This window comes from Corvus brachyrhynchos, unplaced genomic scaffold, assembly GCF_000691975.1.
Source record: "Corvus brachyrhynchos isolate BGI_N302 unplaced genomic scaffold, ASM69197v1 scaffold167, whole genome shotgun sequence".
Classification (NCBI taxonomy): domain Eukaryota; kingdom Metazoa; phylum Chordata; class Aves; order Passeriformes; family Corvidae; genus Corvus; species Corvus brachyrhynchos.
In genome coordinates, this window is record NW_008239547.1 from 2,786,207 (window position 1) to 2,799,574 (window position 13,368).

The 13,368-nt window shown below is 38.0% G+C and overlaps 1 protein-coding gene across 1 annotated transcript in view; it reads left to right on the plus strand.

The window, feature by feature from the left end:
- The window catches only part of GPR158 (G protein-coupled receptor 158), a 193,376-nt gene that overhangs the window by 175,207 nt on the left and 4,801 nt on the right, over positions 1 to 13,368 (plus strand). The window contains exons 8-11 of the mRNA XM_017741540.1: positions 4,870 to 5,008; positions 9,557 to 9,662; positions 11,560 to 11,706; positions 12,513 to 13,335. Of these exons, the coding sequence (XP_017597029.1) occupies positions 4,870 to 5,008; positions 9,557 to 9,662; positions 11,560 to 11,706; positions 12,513 to 13,335 (1,215 nt within the window). The remainder of the gene's footprint in view (positions 1 to 4,869; positions 5,009 to 9,556; positions 9,663 to 11,559; positions 11,707 to 12,512; positions 13,336 to 13,368) is intronic.

Genomic DNA, 13,368 nt, shown 5'->3' on the forward strand with positions numbered 1-13,368 from the left:
AACACACACCACTGCACATTTAGCAAAACCTAGAAAATATATTAACCCAGATCTTTTGAGGAAGTTTGGTTAAGTCAGTAATAACAACCCTGAGTCCATCCTTTTCTATAAAGCAGATATATACCTCCAACTGTGAACATATATCATTGTCCTTCATTATCAGAACATGCAGAATATAAGCAATGGCCTAAAAAGATCTCAAGTGAGTAGGCATGACACACTCTTCGTTGTAACAGGCCCGTGGCATCAGGTGAGTCTGGCCCAGTGTATTGGATGATCAAGCTAAGTGCTCCAAGTTGCTTCATTTTCTAAAAACGTAATCAGCATCATGAAGACACGGAAGAATGCTGCTTTTTAAGCACCAAAGAATATACTAAGCAAGTTGATCAGATAATGCAAAGACCAGATAAAAGGTTCTGTGGATAAGAAGTAGGTAGTGACTAAGAAGAGATATATTTAAAGACTAATTCATTTGTGCGCATGGCATATTGAGGTCACTTTACATTTTCATCTCCTACCTTCCATTCGTATTTGCATCCATTTATGCCTTTAAAGCAACTGTGCCTTTTCGTAACCTCTTATCTAGCAGAGATTTTCTCCCAAAATCTGAACACCTGGTTTGGACAACTATAGAGTAGCTACTGCAAGGTTTTTTCACAGCTTTTATGTTTTATTGTTTTGACTCTGCATTTTCTGTCTAGAGAACAGTTGATGGCTCTCTCTCCTAGGAGTTTCCATAATTTTTCAGAAGGGGAGAAGAAGGTTTTCTTGGTTTTGTGCTGAATATGTAAAATGGGATCATTTATAAGCCTTGTGCTAAATCATACTTACAGGAGCAAGATCATGTGTTTTGAGCCTTGAGTTTGCTCTTGACAGTTATGCAGTATGCTAAGATATTCCTTTAGTGGTCAGAGAGTCACTCTTCTACACCAGACTTTTAGTGGAAAATTATTCAGCAAGCCAAATAGAAATTTCATGTCACATTTCACAGATTTTGATCATTAAAGATATTTGGTCCAAAACAGTTGCTAGTGTCCCGTAAACAAATCTCATCAGATTTGAGTTGTACATTAGAACCTTGCTGCATGGTGGCCAGATGTACTCAATTATCTGTCTATTGTTAGTTAGTTAGTTAGTTAGTTAGTTAGTTATATCGTTGTTTTTCTTTGGAGCAATAAATACATTAATATGTCACCTTACTTTATATTGAGAAAGAAAAGAGGCCATTTAGAAAAACAATACAGCAAAATTTTATAACACCTTCAGGTTTTGTTGCAAGTTGCACTAATAGTCTGTAGCTAATCTTGTCCCCTCAAACACAGCTTTTACATGATACATTTAAGCTGTCTAATTAGTGGTTTAGATAATAAATTGGTTTTCTATCAGTCTGCTTTGTTTTTCCATTGCTAATGAAATTATTGTAATGTTGGGCTTAGCAAGTAAAGGAACTCTGTTATTTTACCTTACGTTTTAAGAGCTCTTCCCTATTTGTGTTCCATACCAGATGTCACTATAATTATTATCTGCAGACAGGAATGCCAACTCTGTTCTAAATGTAAAGCTTTTCTAAAAGCATTATGCACTGATGGTACAAACTACTGTTATGTTCCAGTATATTAATACTTTGTAATTGCCTCTTGTCTTAAGAACTCCTTGTAACTATGATTGTGAAACTGAAAAATTTTCAAAATTAATCAGATCTGGAGATCAAATGCTACCTACCTTCCTACTTGGCCCAGCTAATTGAAATGTTTGGGTTGTAAAGGTTGGGGTTTTTTTAATGGAAGTATGGCTTTTTCATTTTCATTTGTTCTGTATGCAAAAAAACCAAAAAACAAACAAACAAAAAACCTAATTCTTGTTAATCTTCAAAATTACAGTAATTTTATTTCTTCTTCTAAAAATAAGCAAAATTTGGCCTTCACTCTTTAGTTCAAGTAAGAATACCTTCAGCACATGAAATTTTACCCATACAATGGGTATTTTCATTACTTTGAAAGCCAGACCTTTCCAAACTCTCAGCCTCTGTTAGCGCTTGTAACTGATCTTTTAAGTCAGAAAGAGACTTGGGGCTCTTCTTGCTTCAGCTGAGAAAGAGGAAGAAGAACAGACCATGGGTAGTTTTGTGGAGTGTGCCTGTTGCTGCACAATTAGCTCATCTATTCAGTTCTGCTTCTCATGTTGGGGAGCAGGGGAAATTTGGATGAAAGGCAAAATGTGAGGAAATAGGCATTGTCTGGCATGTTAGAGGAGCCCTGCTGAATTGCGTTAGTATGAAGAGTTTCTATGGAAGATAGGACAGTAAGATACAGTGATTTGGCTTTAGCAGCCTAATTCTAACCATTTTCTGCTTTTCAATGACTTCTAAATCATTATGGAGCAATTAATGCAATAAATTATGGTCATTTTGATGCCTTTTCCTTAAAATCAAGAGTCATGCATGATTAGAAGGGGAAAAGGGATTTTACCTTGGTATTTATTTTAAGGATCCTTGGGTGCACACGTCCAGGTCATATGCATGGAAATGCACCCCGCCGAGTCTCTCCCCAATGATCGGGTATAACATTATAGGTTTTACTAATTAGCATATCTATCAAAGATTCCCCAATGAGAGGCTCAAGTGAGCCTCCCTCCCCAAGGAACCTTCCCTTGGATGGTTCTATCTTAGTTTGCAGAATGTGTTCTGGAGAGGACCTTGGGGTCTGGGGCACACTGATCCCTAGCTACAAAGCTTCTAAAATGTTTAGTCTCTCAGCTTGACAAACAAGTCCAAGAATGTAGGCAAAAAGCACTAAGAATACAGAAGTTGTAAAAAGGTATAACAGGGGTATAAAAGAAAAGGCAAAAAATCTTCATGGCATCAATTTGAAGAGCAATACGTTTCAGTGCCGTGATTCTGCATATGTGAGGCAATGACCTAAAGAAAAAACCCAAACTGCTAACATTTGTAAAAAACCATTTATTCTTATTTCGTTGAAGCCAAATTTGTATTCCACTTGTTCAGGAAAGATGTCAGGATCAAAATGCCTGAGTAAGTCATTCTGTGCAGGAGGTTTTAAGAAACCAGAATGATAGACTTCATTTACAGAATAGCTAATTTTCTAGGAATTAAATGGAAGTAGCATCCAGTTTGCCCAAGTGTATAGGGAATTTGGGAAAAACATACCTGAATGTGTGGTTTTGTTGAGCTCAAAACCAGACTGGGACACATAGTATCAGAAGATTCATACCAAGCTTTTTTTCCTTTTGACGCTCAGTAAGGCCTCAAATCATACTATTACTTAGTCAAAAGATCAAAAACTTTATTATTGTTAGGATTTGGTGAGGAAGAACACAAAACCAGCAGTATGGATGGATTATACCTCTTCAGATGTTTGGGTTTATGTAACTGGTAAGGCTGCTGGGTCTATGAAGGATGTGTTCTAGTAAAAATTATGATCTTGGATCTAGAACATCTATATTTCATTAAGAAACGTGCAAAGTGTTGTTCAGAGTTCAAACTGAACTTTTGTTGTAGCACAAGATACCTATGTAACTGAATTCACTTTATCCAGACTTGTCTCCTACTGATTTTAGCTGAAATTAATAGCAAAATTAGAAGTTTCAAAATGGTGTAACAATATATTATAGGTAAGTTACAGCAGTCATGCACTACTAAAAGTGGAGGAACTAGAGGACCTTTTCTAATGAGATATCCAGTGCTGATGTTATATGTTGGTCTGTTGTTAATGGTGGGGTTCACAAGCATTTGTGTTATTATCGAAACCAGACCAGTAATTTTTTGCTGATCACTTCATGATGTCACTGATCACTGGGTTTAGTTACAGTATAGAAAAATAATTGGCAAACATAAGTCTGAAAAAGAATTAATTTTCCATTATACTGCTTTTAATTGTAATTTTTAGTGGAAAAATTCAACAAGACAAAAGCAGTGTATGAATAACAATGGGATAACAGTTTCTGAAGCTGGTGTGGAGCAGTGCTGGCATTGCAGGGGTCTGACACAGAACTGCACATTGCTGGATGACACTCAAACACTTCCAGCCACTGCAAGGCAAGAGGGACTGGCACCTGCTCTATTCATAACTGCATGGCAGAGCTGTAGGGTTTTTTCCTGGGAGTTTTTTCAAGATGGTTAGGAAATCACTTCGTTCCTATCAAGATCAAAATGATGTCACATCAGAGTCTGTCCACTGGAAGCTGAAGTCAGCATACTGCTGGGTACAGATGAGCTAGCTCTAACTAAATAGTTTAGGCTGATCCAGACATTCTACTTCTCCTTTCTTCCTCTACTGATTTTTCTCCTAACAGAAGCACATAATTTGTTTTAATTGCATTAAACCCTCAGAAGTGACTCATCATATTATGGGTATCAACAGAATTAACTGTCATGAAGAGGAATTTTTTAAACACAAAATATATTGTTTTATCTAAGTTATAAACCTTTGAAATGGAAGTGTTGTCTTAAAAAGCATATAGCCTGGTAGTAGCACTGTATCTGCCTCTGTAACAAGAACCAGAGCTACAATTAAAAATAGTTGGTATTTGAAGTGATGTCAGACTTCTGTAGTACTGATTATAAAAGCAAGCAAGACATTTTTAGACATTGTCTCAAAGTTTGTCAATTGAAAAACTGAAACACCATGAATGTAAAGGTTCCTGATCTGGAAAAAGATGTGTAAAATTAAAACCAAATATATCATGTACAGTGACAATATCCAAAAGAGTTTGAATGCCTGTGTGTGTACGTATATACATGTGTATTGTCTTTGCATAGATACTCGCACATACAGAAGATACTGTAGTGCTTCAAATTTCCTTCCATCTATAAAACTAATTGCAAATTATTTCTTTTTGTTCTTCTCACAGCTGAATTTTTATTCCTCTTGTGGGGTGTTTATCTCTGCTATGCAGTGCGGACAGTCCCATCAGCATTTCATGAGCCACGTTATATGGCTGTTGCAGTTCACAATGAGCTCATTATCTCTGCTATATTCCATACAATTAGGCAAGTGATCTGTAGATCTAGTAATTAACCATTTATCTTTCAGGTTTCATATGGTGCAACTTAGAATGGTTGAATGGGATAGGATGCATAATGGAAGGTCTTATAAATATTTGTTTCTGCAAATTAAGTGATTACTAAACTTAAAACTGTTCCCATGAGATTCAAGGATATGAAATTGTATAATTAGGGTTTTTTTCAACATAGTTAGGTGATGTTTTCTTGGATCAAAGTTCAGTATATATGATAAATTAGGTACAGAAGAACAACTGTCTGTCTTCAGTCATCTGCATACTGCTCACTGTTTTGTATCCCTAGAAAAACAGCAGGTAAGAATGTTGGTTTGTATGAACTTTTGCTGGTGTGTAGCAGATTGGCGAGCTGCAGCTGTATGTTAAGATTATTGTACTGGTTTGGGCATGAAGCATAGTGTTTTATATGCAAACACAAAAAAGCTGTTATGGTATGATGTTGTATCAGTAATATAAAGCCCATGTTTCTTCTAAAGTGTATAATGAGCTCTACATTTCATACTTGTAAGTTATTTGGGTAGTAACAAATAAAAAAGGGTCTTTGCTAGAGCTACATGAAAATTACTAAATCTGCCTTTCCTACAGAGTACCCTGTAAAAATGAATTGGTCCTAGAAAATGCAAAAGAGCAAGATAACATGAGTTTCATGTCACCCTGTAAATTAAGGCTTTCTTCTGACATTCTCACGCCTTCTTTTGCCTCCTAACAGACCTTATCTACTAAGTTGTTTTTTTTTTAAATTTGCATTGCTTCACTGACAGTCTTCAAAGATTCTTCTCTGTTCCTTGCTCTGTCTTGGCACTAACCTTTCTCCCTGTCTTCTTGATTTTTGCTTTTGTGTTTTTTTCTGAGTAAACATCAGCAAAGCAAGTCCTTCATCTCTCTTCCTTCCTGATGTTCTTTCCTCTTATCATTGTTACAGAGTTCGCTGCATTTTTCAGACTTGCCATTTTTTTTCCTTCCCGTTCTCCTAACCCTGTATCTCAACATCCACATACTCTCAAAATCTCTACTCCCTAACACAAACATCTGCAAAGTTATTGTTTAAAATCTTTATTTGATGGAAGCATTTTTCTTTTAATTCCTGATAGATATAAAATTGACTTACAATACTTTTGAATTTATTATAACCAATATGACAGCTTCTCAGTCAATTTTTCCCCCATTAATTCATATTCCTAAACTGTGTGTTGAGCCATGTTAGAAGATAGAGTTCAGAGCTATTTTGTGGGCTGCAAGTTTCTTTTAACAATAGAACAGGAGGCAGGTAATCTTGGATTAAAGAGAGGGGAAAAGGGGAAAATGTGACATTTTAATACATGCTTTATGAAGGAGACACAAAAGGATTAAGTCTTTCAGTTTTTCTTACTGACAATCCTGTGCCTGCAGCCTAAGGTCTGCTGATCTTATTCTTCCTTATTTTCTTCTTTTTTTAAATGTACATTTTGTATTGATTCTCTGCCATCTGTCTGATATATGCTGGTTTGTTGACGAAATATCGTGTAGTTTTTATAGATAAGATTGAATAAAATGCACATGATCCCTCCTGAGATTATGTCCATTTCTGCATGCACAACTCTTAATCCATTTCCTTACCTTTTTTTTTTTTTGCTTCCATCTTCTCTGCCAAGTTCTGGATGCAACTGAAAGGGCGGAAATGTAAAACTTAGATTTATATGACATACCTGAATTGTCATGAAGTTGAAAGTACTGGAGCCTTGAAGGACACCTACAAGGCAGCCATCCAGTTTGAAAACTCCCAAAGCTCTTAGGAGATTGATGTGAGCACTAAATAAAACCTTGAACTGTTTGCATTTTGTTTTCCTTTGAAAGTATTCCCATTTCAGAAACAGAAGGTTCTGGATTATCTTCAGATCAGTATAGTATTAAATTCCTGCATTGCTCTTTTTCTTATATTACTGAGAAACCCAAAATTTATATGGAAAAAATCTAATTCAAATAGAAATTCCATCTTTCTAGGGCTGAATGGCTACTACAAATGCAATTTTGCTTTCAGAGGCATGGTATGGCATGTATACCTTAATCAGTCAAGGTCTCAAGCATAAAACAAGCAAAAAAGCCTTCACAGAATTTGAGGATTGGATCTCGTAAGCGTTAACCAAATCCAGTGGCCATCAGGATGTGGGTGCTCTCTCCTGTCTGTCTGATGGATCTGGCTGCTGCTGGTTCCATTTGCAGGTTGAGCAAATCTGCATCAGGGCAGTCACACAACACCTGGCTGGCCACAGGAACAGCGCAGGTCCAACACTCACAGCCTGGTCCTGCTCCTCCTCTGCAGCTGGGCCTGGCCTGAGACCTTGGGTCTTCCCAGGGGCAGGTCACCCACGTGCTGCCTGAGGTTTGCTCATCAGTTGCACATACCCACATGCACCATGGAGAGAAGTGCTATTGATGAGCGGGAAAGACTCCACTACTGGAATAAATAGTAAAGTAGGTATGTTTATTCCAGCACTGGGACACACGGGAGATCGCTCCTCCAAAGCCATGCGTGCCCACAGCTGCATTCAGCCTGGTATTTATCGGGTTACAAGTTCCATATTCACTGAGTTTCCCCATATGCCTATACATATTCATCACCTGGCCCCGCCCAGCCTCGCTTCGTATTGCAGTGAGCCCAAAAGTCATTGACATCCGCGTTGCGCTTGCGCAGTGCTGTCTGCTGGTCGTGGGCAGGGGTCTCCAAGATGAAATAAGAGTCTTCCTCAGATGAAGTAAAGGATCTTCCTCATCCTGAACTTTTCACCTTTCCTCCCTGCGCATGCTCTTTATGCCCCTGGGCTAAGTCCAAACTTCAAGACTGGTTTGAGTTAGCTTTAGGTTAAAAACAGGATCTTTGGTCAAGATTCCTTCCCTTTATCAATAGTCTCCTATCTTCTCATCCTGCTTTGGTGGGTACAATAAGTGTTGGGCAAGCGGTATGCATTGCTTCTAACAAACCAATTCCTAGTAAATCATTTAATCTCTGCTTCCCCGTCCCCCTGATTCAGTATCACACATATCAGAAGGATTTAATGAGAAGATAGGAGATATTTCAGGTAGAGGGCTCAGTGATAACTTGCTTACATGTCACTAGCCATTTTACACCCCCCCCCCCTTCCAATCCCCTATCTGTCCCAGTCCTTGTCTTCTCCCAAATAAACAACCCACCCTCATTATTTTTTTCCTATTGGTCACAGTTTTGCTACATCTGTGCTCAAATTTGGTATCTGTGATGCCATTAGCTAGGTAGTCAGTGTCTTATCTGCTTTTACTGATATGTTTACATTGGTGCCACTGACCTTGCAAGTTCTACTCCCTCAAAGGTCCTTCAATTACCTGTGAAGTTTGGCCATCTTTCAAATGACTCCCTATTAACCACCTGTGAAGTCTTGCCATCCCTTACAGCACTGTCTGTAACTTTTGTTCACTTTTTGCTCTGTTGTTACATCCATCAGTTTCTCATGTCATCTTCATCAGTTCAGTTGTGTTCAGTTTACTAAAAATCTCAGGCCTGAGCTTCCTCATACTCCTGCACACCCCAAAGCAACATCTCTCTAAGAATTAATTAATTGGAATATTTTGTTGTGTACATAAAACATTTCATTTACAAAGTATTAAACAAGTAATTATGACTGTATTATTACAGCATGTAAGCCAGTGTTTCATGCCAGACTATATCTGTTAACAAAAGCTTCTTCAAAATGTGCATCTGTGAACTTGGATAAGTTGCAAATGTCATTCCTGTCTGAATGATTTTTTTAAACCTGGAAATTGCAAGCCAGCAGTACATCCATTCATCCATTGCATTGCTTACTGCTTCTATCTTTGAGAGCTCACTAAACCAGACAAGCCAAGCATGCTCCAGCTTTAAATGCACCCCTTGTTCTACCACTCCTTTAGAAAGCTCAGCAAGGAACTGTTTTGTTTGAGTAGTTCAGCCACTCACTTCCAAGCATTCACAGGCTCTTGGGCCCCGCAGCAGTGAGCTGGGCAGTCCTGCAATAAAGACCATTTCTCTGCTCCCTGCTAAAATGCATTTCAGTTCAGTTCTCCCTTGGATGGCTTATCAGCTGTACTCAGTAGCTGTGATCTGTGGACATCCTGTGTTTATGAAGTGCACTGCAATTCACCATAGTACATGTGCTTACATAACCTAAAATCATCCCTTCAGCTCCTTAATGTATGTAAGCTGCCATAACTCAGGCCAAAGAAACTGTGACAATATACACAAAAAAAGGGCAGCTCAATAGAGTGAGAAAGATGGAATATGGAGTATAATTTAAGGTCTGCTGTTTCCTTTTATATTTTGGTTTGTTGATTGTTTTTTTCAGAGTTGTTTTGAAATTGTAGCATATATGGAAAGCATGTGGATGTAATTTTTAGTCCGTATGAAAGAAGTACAGAACAAAACCAGTTGTGTTTGGCCATTCTGTGTAAAGAAACCTAAGGAATATTAGAGATATTAAATCTAGTGCACTGGAGAAATGCAGTGAATTGCAACCCTAAATTCTATTTTCAGATTCATTCTTGCTTCAAGACTTCAGTCTGACTGGATGCTGATGCTGTTCTTTGCACACACACATTTGACTGTGACAGTCACTGTTGGGCTACTTCTGATCCCTAAGGTATTTGAGTCTCCTGTCTCTTTTCTTTTGCCAAGACTGAGGAAGATAAATGTTGTCATGCAGAAGCAATTCTGTTTAAATCTAGCTAGCAAGCAACTGATAGAAAAGGAGGATGTAAAATTTGGCTATTTTACCTTAAAAACTGGAACTTCTTTATTTTTAAAAAGTATAGATTTTCAAAGATTCTTTCTTTCAGCTTTCAAAATTCCAGGAGTTTAAAGTACTTAAAATTTTGAAGTAATTAATACAAGAAGGAAAGAATCCTGCCTAACTATGCTTTTTTTTGTGTGTGACTGTGCTGCTGCCAGAATTAGCTGAGATCAAGAAAAGAATTTAGGCAAGGGCGTAGAAACACTAGAATCAGGAGGCTGGACTAGCCATGAGACAGGGATGTAGGGATTTAAACCAGGCAGTTGCAGGCTGGAGGAGGAGAACCCTTTGCAAGTCAGAGCCTGGGACAGACAGATGCTGCATACTGGGAGGAGATATGCCCGTGACAAGGAGCCAGGAGAGGTGCTGGGTGCCAAGATAGGTGTGTAGGGGCACAAGTAAATGGGGATGGCAGGAGTCAGGGAAGAGCAGGGAAAGCCCCCGAGCTGCAGCCCGGACACCTCCCATGGGGCACTGGAAGCAAAGCCCCAGTGTCACCGGGGGCAGGAGGTCTGCAGGTGGCTCCACCTGTCCCCAGCAACAGTCCCCAGGAATGGAGTGGAACTTCCTTTTTAAGACAGTATCCCAGCAGAAGGAATGATTGTCTAATGGCTTTTGAAATGATTAATCATATTAATCAGAAGCTCAAGAGTCAAAATAACAGTAAAGGTGAAATCTACATATGAAGAAGGAGCACTAAGTAGTTCAAGTTGATAAAATTTCCAGGTTAATGAAGCTGCTATCCCTGCCCATTTTCCTGTGTGTCAGAACAGGGTATGCTGATGACTGTCACATATATGTACATTGAACAGTCATAACAGGGGACTCATTGACGCAGCCTTAATACGCATAACCTTGTTTTATTTTAAATTACTTTTCTGGTCTTTAGCAATAATCTTGTATTTTCTGTTTTATATTCATGTACTTTATTAGATCTCTTCAGAGGTGTCTTTCTAAAATAGCCTAGAAAATTTGTTGACCTTTCTGAAGCTGACTCATAAGTACTGATCAACATTTTCATTTTCAGCTTATTATCTGTGTAACGCTGCACAGACTTGCCTTCCAGCACTCCAAAGAATTCAGAGAATTAAGATTCACAAGGTTTAGTTCTATTCATAAAGTCCTGAAGACAGATGACTATGTGGACAATAGTAACTCCAGATGAGTGAATCAATATGAACAAAACAATAATGACAACCTCACTCCAACTCCTGATTCAAGGATTTGCTAAAACATAGAAGAGAAAAATGGTCTATTTTTTCATTAGTTTCTTTCTTTTTTTCTCTCCTTTTTTTGTTTATTTTTCCACCTTATGTCTTCCTTTTCAGGGTCAGGATCTAAAATGGGAGAATTGCTTTCTGCAGGATTATTAAGATGTATGTAGTATAAAATAGTGTCTTACTGTTTTAGCAGCCTAATTGGAAATACTGTTCATGCCAGCTTAATTGAAATGCCATTTAAAGAGGTTCAAATAAGTATCAAAATAAGTAGGATTTTTTTTTAGCTGATGTGAATCTCTAAGATTTAAAGTTAAGCCATCATTAATAAGAGTTCCTTCCGTACAATACTGAGACCCTATAGAACACTATTTAAGCGAGTGAAGCTTACAGTAATGCTTGAGTTTGAGAATCACATCAAATCTGTAGAAGGGTCATTGTACCATAAAAACTGTTGTAAGCTCTTACATTGATGTTGAAATAAACTTTTGCACTCACGGCAACATATTTTTTGTGAATACTTATTGCAGTTTTCACATTCAAGCAATAACCCAAGAGATGATATAGCTACGGAAGCTTATGAAGATGAGCTTGATATGGGTCGGTCTGGATCCTATCTGAACAGCAGTATCAACTCAGCATGGAGTGAACATAGTTTGGATCCTGAAGATATTCGGGTATATATAACTCATTTAAATAGCATTTGTTTTCAAGAATACTTCTTCCTACAAGAAAACTCCAACCTGCATGCATTTGTTTCTCTTTGCAGATACCAGCTGAAAAATGCCAGCTTAGATCTTTTATGATTGTGGTATCAGGTCATGTAAACTCTCATGGAAAGTATTTACTAGTGTGAAGAGATGCTGCATTACTAGTTGTAGTAAAAGTCATAGTGGTGGCTAAGGAGGAGGGATCATCCTTAGCAAGAGCTGTTATTCAATTTACACAGGTTCTCTGAATTATCTTGAAGAGCAAACAGCTTTTGGTTTCAGTGTAATCAGTCATTTGTATGTAACATATAGATAAGCATACATAACTATAAAGATAAAACTTTTAAAATGTGATTAATGGAGAAAAATACTTTAGTCTTATTTTACATGATTAAAGGTGTTATGTTCTGAGAACAAAAATACTTTAGTCTTATTTTACATGATTAAAGGTGTTATGTTCTGAGAACAAAGAATAGCTATAGAGTTCCGCAGGAAGGCATACACTACAGCATTGTGAAATCTGAAGCAGCACAAATGAATATGAAGTGTACATGCTGTGGAAAGTAACACATTTGTGCATGAAGGTTGAACTTTTTCTAAAGTGGGAAAAAATGGGATTCACGTTGATGGAGAAATGGCATATCCAAGAATTAGAAAAGACAGTGAAATGAATTTAATGCCCTTTTTAGAGCAATAGGTCTTGCTCATCAAACTGCTTGTTTTACTATACTCTCTGTGTACGTACTAGTTTTGCCATTCACTTTGCTTTGCAGGATGAGTTGAAGAAACTATATGCTCAGCTTGAAATCTATAAAAGGAAAAAGATGATTGCTAATAATCCACATCTCCAGAAAAAAAGGTGCTCTAAAAAGGGCTTGGGGCGCTCGATAATGCGACGTATTACAGAAATCCCTGAGACAGTCACCAGGCAATGCTCCAGGGATGAGAAGGACCTGATGGAGCACAGTGCTGTGAAGAACTTGGCCACAATGAAGAAAAACACACCGGATTCCACAAGTTCTGCAAAGCCAAAAGAAGAGACTTTGAAAAACAGAGTCTTTTCCTTAAAAAAGTCCCACAGCACTTACGATCATGTTAGGGATCAAACAGAAGAACCAAATGGCTTAACTACAGAAAGTGCAGAAGTTATAGCTGCTGAGAAAACGCTTCTGGACTCCTTGAATGGTAACAAATTAACCAAAAATGCTCCTGAAAAAGTTGAAGCTGTCTCAACTGAATCGGTCCCTTTGGTGTGCAAATCAGTAAGTGCGCATAATTTAAGTGCTGATAAGAAGCCTCTGCATCCAAGAACATCTGTGTTACAAAAATCTCTCAGTGTTATTGCTAGTGCCAAGGAAAAGACTCTGGGACTAACGGGTAAAACACAAAGTCTAGAAGAAAGCACTAAATCTCATAAACCTCAGCAGAAGGGTAAGGAGGCCAGCAAAAAGCACTCAGCCTCCGATAAAGGGGAACATAAGGATTCCCACCGGAAAAACTCTACCCAGTCTGAGGAAACAAAGAAAACCCATAAATCTGGAATTATTAAACAGCAAAGGGTTAGTCAAACACCTGCAAATCCAGACACAGGCCCAGGTAAGTCTCTGCACAAGGACAATTTCAACATAG